Below are 8,958 nucleotides of genomic sequence, written 5' to 3'. Positions count from 1 at the left end.
ATTTTAACAAAATTACGCCACATAGTTTATGTAAAATTATAAGGGAACCTCAAGAATCTTTGCATATCAAATAGAAGAAATGTTATAATGTTTTCTTTATCAAAATCACTGCTAGGAAGTTGATTTTTTTTTTTTTACAAGAACTATGGAAGAGAGATAAAATGCAAAACTTATATGTTGCTTCTTTTATGTCACTTTTCCCAAGATCTATGTTGCCTGAGACTACTAAGAAGATGGAACAAAAACACCTTTTTAAAAATGGTGATATCTAGATGTAACTTGAGTTGAAATGAAATTAATTCCTTAAAGAATTAAACTGAAGAGAAAGTCCATCTTCCACTTGTTCCCAAACTTTCCTATCTAATAAAGAGGGAATATGCTAATTGACCCTCACACCATCGCAAAGATAGCAGCGCCCACAGCCAATAAGGAGGGAATATGCTAATTGACTGCCTGCCCTCAAAGATGGCAGCGCTCACAGCCAATAAGGAGGGAAAATGCTAATTGACTGACACACTCTCAAAGATGGCAGTGCCCACAGCCACAAGATGGTGGCACCCAGTCCCCCCAGCCCCCAGGTGGGCCCGGTGGCTCCATGCATCTGCCTCCAGAGTCCCCCAGTCCCCTTAGCCCCCCAGCTGCCCAGGGCCACCCGAGGCGCAGGTAACCAGGGCCAGCCGAGGCTTGCGCTGCTGGCAGTGGCAGCAGCATAGGTGTGATGGGGCGTCGCCTTCCCCTGATCACTGGGTCGCCTCCTTCCCCTGAGGGTTCCTGGACTGTGAGAGGGGGCAGGCCAGGCTGAGGGACCCCCCTCCAGTGCATGGATTTTCATGCACCGGGCCTCTAGTATAATTATAATAGAAGAATCCATGAATCATAGTAAATAGAATGGCCAATTTGTTTAGATGTTTGGTGTTAATATCTTTGCCTAATGCTGTGTCTTTTATGCAAAATATTCAAATTCTGAAAACACTCTTTCACTTATGGCATCCTGATCATTTTTGCACCTTGCTTTGTTCAAATACGTTCAAGTATGAAATTTAAAGTATAACCCGTATTCAAAGATTTACATATGTTGCATTTCTCAGTTCTTGTCCAAAATTCCTCCAGAACTCTCACACAATGCCTTCTAAGTGTCTGATGCACACATTCACATGGCCCCTTCCGCCACACGCAGTCCTTCATCTCAATAGTCCTTCTCTAAAGGACTGTCAGTTGCTTATCAGTAAAATAACTGAGCCATAAGTGACCATAGAAAAATATGCAAAGTCATGATTTAGTTTCAAAAGTTACCAATCACAAACTTTTATGTATAAGTGGTACAAGTGTTCTTATGAAAGGCTTTCTTACTCCTGGAGCATATGTGGTTAACCAGGGGAGTCCTCCTAGCTGTGCAGAACCATTCTGATCCCTTTAAGTAACCACAGTCATTTACCAAGTATTTACAGAAAGCTGGGCTGGCTGGACAGCAATTGTACAATCTGATCTGGCACATGTACAGAAATTGCATATTACACATTATGGCACTAATTACCCAAATGAAACTCCAGGGGCACCTTGGGTAGATGCAGTACAGTGAATTAAGGAAGGAAATAATTAGTCACAATTGCAGAAACCGGCTAAACACAAAGTGAAAGAATGTATGCAGCCCATTTCCTGCAGAGTACAGGGAGCCTTAGTAACAGAATATGCAAAAACACAACAGAAATGCCAAAGGTAAACAGGAGTTCTTCAAATGAGTAAGAAAGGGACAAATCCCAATTTTACATTACAAAAATGACTTTATTTAAGTTATTTTCTGTTCCTACGTACTACATAGCCAAATAACATTAAGACATTTTACCATGAATTTGCACAACGACAAATCAAATTTCAAGCATTTTCTTGTCAGTCTTAGAGGTTTTGCCAGCATCCGACACAATGTGAACACATACAGACAGGGAGAGAAAACACGAGGCAGAGGGAAAACTGAGTGAGCACGTAAGGCGTTGGATTTCAAACTTAGTAAAATAGTCATTAAAGAGACAGAATCAGGTGGGAGGGGGAATGGTAATTAGCAGAAAGCAAATTTATGTCACATTAAAAACCATGCATAACTTTTTAATATGGTCAAGAAATTAAGTTCAAATTTATATACCCCCTTTCAAGGTCTTCTAAGTAAAAAAAATTTCCTTGGGGTGGGAGGAGGTCCTTTTTCCTTCTACCCAAAATGAACCTAGGGATGTTACCTGTGTCAGTGACTGGCTTGGGAACATGAAATAAGAGTGGATCCCTAATTTGAAATTGTATTAGAAGCATGTCACTGAAGCGTAAATCTGAAAAGCCAGTGGCAGGTCTGGCTGAGACTGTCCAGATTTTCTTACAATGTGTCTAAATAGATAAGGGAAGATGAGAAAAGCTTAGACCTTCGAGACATCACCTTCACTAACAACGGTGTTGTTTTGCTAATTTAGGGTTAGTAGGGAACCGGACCCTGAGTTATTGAGCTCCTACCCAAATGTGAACTGTATGAATAACATGATCACATTCCGTATTAATAGGAGAATGTGAACTGAATCTTAATTTAGTCTCTAAAAAATTGAAATTATATTGAAATTTGTCTATTCATTACTAAGTACTACTGACAGTTTGCATACAGATGGATCATGAATGCCCACTGTTTAAGTAAATATGTCATTACTATTAATCAGGTATGAAATTAGAGAGTAAAATAAACTACTTAAAAATGAACTTTTATTACAGTAGAATGAGAAAAATAAATAATAGCAAAACTCCTCTTGGGGGAAACGGCAATAAGAGATGTGAAGATTTTGCCTTCTCTTCCTTAATATCAGAGATCATATTGCAGGAACTTAAACTTTCCTCATCCCAAGTAACTCAAGGCCTTGAGAGACAGATAAGGAGTCACCTCTAAATGAACAAAATACTGACAGCAGGCATATTTCCCATACCGTTATGAAAAAGCAGGATGATGCCATGTAAACTGTTAGAACTCACTACGATTAGCTATACGGGGAATGTGTGGCAGGAAAAAGGGTGGGTGAACAATAAAAAATTGTAAATAACAGATTTTACTGTATCAAGAACCTTTATATTAAAAGTGCGCTTAAAAACAAATGAAATGAAAACCCAACACATAACTAGTTTTCTGAGGTGTGATCTTAGGCGAGTTCCATTGGGATATACTTAATACGCTCCGTTTCAACCAGCCCATCAGTCAGGCTATCTATACTTAACCATTAAAACAGACCAAAAAGAGTAGCTGTTATGGGCTTCAAGCACCCAAAGGAGTTAGAGTATATATGGTGTTTATATATTTATACAAGCAGTTTCCCATGGATCCTATAGATAGAAGTTTTGTGTGTTTTTTTTAGCAAGAACACTTATAAAATATGGGAAAAGGTTAGGTAAACATCCCTTTTATATGAAGTGGATCTATTAAAGGACTTTAGAAAAGTGAGCAGATTAGTTACCTGAGTTTCTCTTTTAAAGGCTAAATACTTGAATGCTTTTTTACTTAAGAATGTGAACAAAAATCTATAATATTAAAATGGGCGAGCGTTAGAAAATTTCGACTCAAGATAGAGTTTGAGAATTTTGAATTTTTATAAAAGCTAATAGAAACATCTATGAATTTTCCTTTTTAGTGAAAACAGAAAGTCATGGAACTATGCTGATTTATTGGATGTTATTTAGAACTTAGGTGAAGGGTCAGCCTGCGGACTCTTTAAGAAAGCAAATCAAGTTTTTTTGGAATTTTGAGCAAGTTGTTATAAGTGATAAAATAATTACTAGTGACTTACTTCAGTTATGAACCCATGTGAGATTATGAGTTAACACCAGATAAAGACTTTAGCATCAATATGATTTTGAACCTGAATAGATCCCTTTTGAAGAGTGATATAGAAAATAACCATAAATTTTATACAGAAAAATAGTGCACCCAGTGTCATAACAGTAGCTCTTGAAGTTTACCTTTCAAGGGGGTATTTTTGTCATCCTCAGCTGTGGACAATCTTCCAGGTTTTTTGTTTGTTTAAAACAGGCCTATGTTTCTAAATATAGCACATTAATATGAGAGATTATGTGGATTATTTTGTGCAGCAGCACATTGTTCATAATCAGGATCCTAACAATATTCTGGAATTGAATACTTTACCCTACAAGAAATATAACCATGTTACTATTTTGAGCCTATTGTTTCAATAACAGGTAGAAATAAATCAGTTACATTAATCATTCTAACCATTCTAACCCTTGGATATAGAGCAGAAATGTGAAGCACTTTGGCCTACAGGATTAGATTATTAAGTAAATAAAAAGCATCTTTCCCCAATTCTTCACCCCATGCTGTACATTAAACACACGACTGAGGCACATGTATCTGCTGAGTAGTTCCTGTGGCTGTGTTTCATATGACTCAAAGTAGCACTGAGCAACGTCACCAGATCAAGGGGCAAATTTTAAAGGCAGCATTTTGAAACCCCACAGCATCTTCCTACTTTCTCTCATTGTTAAGCCACAGAACTTTCGTAGAGGAGACTAGGGCTTGGCAAATGGTCCAGGTGATTTGGTCAACAGAACAGAATTCCATGATCAATAGTACTGGTCCTGGATTGTGGGTACAAACAGTGTTTTCATTTTCTGTTCCAAACACTTCTACAGTTAGCGAAAAATTTTGCCCACAACCTAGAAAATGTTGGATTTTTAAGTACAAAGACATGAAAGCTCTACTGATCATCAGGCAAAATTGCTAAGTGATATCCACTTAGCAATTTCAGAAAAATGTAACAGAACCATTCTACCTGATATACTTATTTTAAGCCAAAGAGAACATACAGGGTTCCTGTGCTTGAATCACTAGCGTTACAGCAAGGGCAGACTTGAGGGGAATTGATTATATATATAAATATGTGGATTATTTTGTGCAGCAGGAAGAATTTGAATAGATTCCACTGCCACACTGCCCGGAGGAACCAGTGGGCCTGACTGGCGTGTAACAGCTCCTTAACCGAATGCTTTAGTAGTGAAATATTTTTCCATCTGATGTATCTACCTATCAAGATATCAAAGATGATTAAATTACTCAAAAAACCAGGCTTCTAATTCTATGATTTTTAAATTTAATTACCTGTTTTAATGAAAATAAATCTAGCTTCTCTAAGGTTGCTCACCAGTACTACTTAGCTATATTGAGATTAATGGGAGGAGCCTCTGTATTTAGCTTTTAAATATTTTTAAATGTTGGTAAAAAATGGAAATTGATTAAATTATAAATGACGAATTCAAGCATGCCAACTATGAGAAATTATTGTCATCACTCACTTTAAAAAAATCCTTGCCTAAGGATAACTTTAGCTGTCAGGTATATGAAATAACGTAATCTAGGAATCTCTTGGAGGTGTGTGTGGGGGGTGGAATTTAAAGATAATAGTTTGTGTCAATGCACTTACGCGAATTTAAACTCCAGAAAAGAGTGTTTTATAGAATGAAGGACTTGGTCAATGGAGAAGGCAGCTGGTATTAAAATAACTAGCACAGGTTCCTTGGTATACACACAATGACAGAAAGAGCAAGGAACTGTACAGGTGTAAACAAGCTAACAATGACCTTGGCAAAATATCTTCATCTATTTAAAAAAACACCCAGAAGCATGCAACTTAAAATGCTTTCCCTTTCACAAGAATTAACTGAAAAACAACGACAACAACATCAACAAAAACAGAACAAAAAACAGATGGAACCACCAGTTTCTGTTAGTAAAAAACAATAATAGGTACATTAGGTTCCAAGACAAATAAAACTTTAAAATATTAATATTGAAAAAATACAATTAAATTTTTATTAAAAAATACATACTCCTGACTTGATCTTTGTGTACATTTTGTTTTGTGTGAAAAGAAAAACTGGAAAGGCATTAACACTACCTAATTATTTATACTGTATTTGGTAGAAGCATGTTTCAGTCAAACTTTAAACAAAAATAAGTTATTCTGTTTTCATTTGCTCCCGGACATCAGAAGGCAGAGTGTCAAACAGGGCATCTTCCACAACTAAACCAGCTCTCTTCAGAGCTCGACAGTCACCTAGTTCGGGAGGAAGGGTTTCAAAGTGATTGCCTTTAAGATCTAAGTAGGAAAGGAACTGTAAATTTCCAATTTTTGGTGAAAGTATTGATAGGCTGTTTTTCCCAATCTTCAGAGTTTTAAGTTTCTTGCAGAAGTAGAGTTCGTCTGGAAGGTTCTCCACTTTGTTACAAGTGATGGAAAAATACTGTAAACTTTGTAGAACTCCGACTTCAGGGGGGATAAAACGAATGTCATTGTAGGACAGGTCCAAATATCGGATTTTGTTGCATAGGAAGAGGTGGGAAGGCAGCACCTCTATTTTGTTGTGACTGAAAGACAGACGCTCCAGGCTGGTGAGTTTCTTTATATGCTCTGGGATATAGGCGATGCTGTTATGCCACAGTTTTAACACTGTCAGCTTCCTCAGGTGCTGGAAGCTAACGATCTCTTCTATAGATTTCAGATTATTCTCCTTGAGGTCCAATTCCTGGAGGCTGAGCAGGCTGAACACGGCATGAGGAATGCGCTCCAGGTCACAGTGCACCAGCTCCAGCTCGGTCAGGTTGGTCATCTTCTTTAAATTGTTGAGCATCACCAGCTTGGTGCCATCGTTGTGTATGCACATCTTCTGGAGATGGCTGGACACATCAACCACTGCCTGGGGGATCTTGGAAAGGTTGCTTTTGATAGAGAGGATTTTAAGGCTTTTGAGGTCCCTCAAAGACTCCAGGGCGACGTTTTTGGAAATATCGTGACTTAGAGAGCCAACCAGGTAGAGCTCTTCCAGATTCCGGAGTCCATACATCCAGGGGGGCAGCTCCCTCATGTCATCAAACTTGACGCTCAGGACCTTGAGGTTTTCCTTCAGGAAGGAGAGCGCCGCGCTGTGGATTTTGACCGAGCACTGGTGGAGAGAGAGCTCTTGGAGATTGTCTAGCTGCGCAACGGTGGCTGGTATCATCACGTTCTTAATGATCTCAAGCTTTAGCGACTGCAACTCTGTAATTTCAAACACAGTGTCTGGAAGGCCAGAGAGCATGATGAGAGGCAATTCCAGGCGGTTGTGGGCATTCGTCTGTAGCTTCTGCCTCAGCTTGTCGGGAGTCCACTCGTTATTTAAGTTCAGCTGCTTTAATTTGTTTTCACTCACTTCAGACAGGAACACTGCAAATCGCTTGGAATACAGAGGGTCATACTGATCTATCATATGAAGCATAAAAGCAAAGTCATTTTTCACGTCTGGAATATCATCGATTCCAGTCTCCTGCCGGACATACTCAAAAGAGTATTCCTTCAGAGAGCGGTAGAACAGCCAGTATAAGGTGTAAAGGCACGTCAGCCCGTAGATGCTTACGAAGCACAGGTAGCAAAAGGAGAGTTTTGAGAACAAGTGTGCCATGGTATGATTGCAAGAAAAGTTCTTATACCCAGTCATGTCCTGGATGTCAACATTACAGTCCACTGTAAACTGGACCTTGGAAACCAGGGCGCTGTTGTATGCAATGATGATTAGGAATTTTATAACCTTAAGTACAGTCTGGCGAACATACATAGCATATAGTATATCACCTTCTTCTACATGCAGCCTGAACTTCTTCACCTTCTCAAATAAGGCCTTCGCTTGCTCCCCTTCCTTCTTATCCAGAGCCCCTGCAGTGGATTTGTCAACCACAAACTTCTCAGGAATTGACTTTAATGACTGAGAGTTGACCAGGGTGCCTTCTGGACCAGACTGGGTGGTGTTGGACCTGCTCATGTTGTTCTTCCTGTTGTCCTTCTCTTCTGAGTCCTCCCCGGACACTTCCGATAAAGCCCGTGTGGTCCAGGGAGAGTCAAAACACTTCCCCAGGATGGAGATGAAATGTTCTATTTTGGAGCTGGAACCAGGGAACTTGAACCAAAAGTTGCTGCACAGCATGAAGATCAGGGTGTGGATGAGGACAAGGTAAGGGAAGTACTTGGCATACCAGTGGAGGGCTCGCTCATAGCACATCTGGTTTATAAAGCTGTACTGCTGAAGGTCCAGATCTGTCTTCAGGCCTTTCATTTCCACAGTGACCGGGTTAGTCGAAGATGGGTTAGGTGGAGGCAGTGGGGTGGTTCCGGCAACTGCTTGAGAGACATTCAGAACGGAAGAGTGGTTCTCAGACGGCTGAACTCTTTTCGGAAGGCAAATGATCTTGTCTTGCATGACCTGAAAAACAGAAATAATATTTTCAAATTATATTATTCAAAGAGCTTTCATAATGTCATTAGTGCAAAGAAAGCAGCAATAACATCCAATAAATGTCCATTTCCTTTGTCTGGAGAATACAATGTTCAATTCCTGCACAATGTTTTATTCTTAACCCGCATGTTGGAAAAATGAAAATTTATGACTTTGTTAATCACGTCTAAGTTATGACATAAAACACGGCAGTTTTGTTGACACAGAAAGATTCATAACAAAATAAATCTTTAAATAACTGTCATGTATTTTTAAAATGTTGCATTTTCTCTCTCTCGCTGGGGCCTGGGAGAACCAGTCATTGGTCTGGGAAGTACATCCCTTTATCAGGCTCAGTCTTGAGCTGGATGGCTCCCAAGATTTAGATTCACTTGTGTATGAGAAGTGAAAGGATTGAAAGGAGAAAATATGGAAGAAATGCCTGTCTTTACAATTTCCTCTTCTCCTTCTAGCCATACCCTGGACGACATGCACAGATGAAAGTGAATGGTTCTAATAGGATGGGAATTTCCCAAGCTTTTATAAAAACCGTATCTTCAGAGAGAGGGGAAAGAATACACAGGTGTTCAAGAGTGAAACAAGTATGTTTAATCTTGCTCGCTTTTCAAAGTATTACATTGAGAACTTCTCTCCTTCTATAAATACTGCAATTTGTTGAAAAAA

General features: G+C 39.1%; 1 protein-coding gene across 5 annotated transcripts in view; it reads right to left on the bottom strand.

Annotated features, from left to right (window-relative positions):
- Positions 1–1,761: 1,761 nt before the first annotated feature.
- The window catches only part of LRRC8C (leucine rich repeat containing 8 VRAC subunit C), an 88,269-nt gene continuing 81,072 nt past the window's right edge, over positions 1,762–8,958 (bottom strand). For all 5 annotated transcript variants that reach the window (XM_036348718.1, XM_036348720.1, XM_036348719.1 and 2 more), the window contains one exon: positions 1,762–8,262. In XM_036348718.1, the coding sequence (XP_036204611.1) occupies positions 5,989–8,262 (2,274 nt within the window). In that variant the 3' untranslated portion in view covers positions 1,762–5,988. The remainder of the gene's footprint in view (positions 8,263–8,958) is intronic.

The sequence above is a fragment of the Myotis myotis genome, unplaced genomic scaffold (assembly GCF_014108235.1).
Source record: "Myotis myotis isolate mMyoMyo1 unplaced genomic scaffold, mMyoMyo1.p scaffold_m19_p_2, whole genome shotgun sequence".
NCBI lineage: Eukaryota > Metazoa > Chordata > Mammalia > Chiroptera > Vespertilionidae > Myotis > Myotis myotis.
Note: the sequence above shows the minus strand (reverse complement) of the source record. Positions and strands in the feature narration are given on the sequence as shown.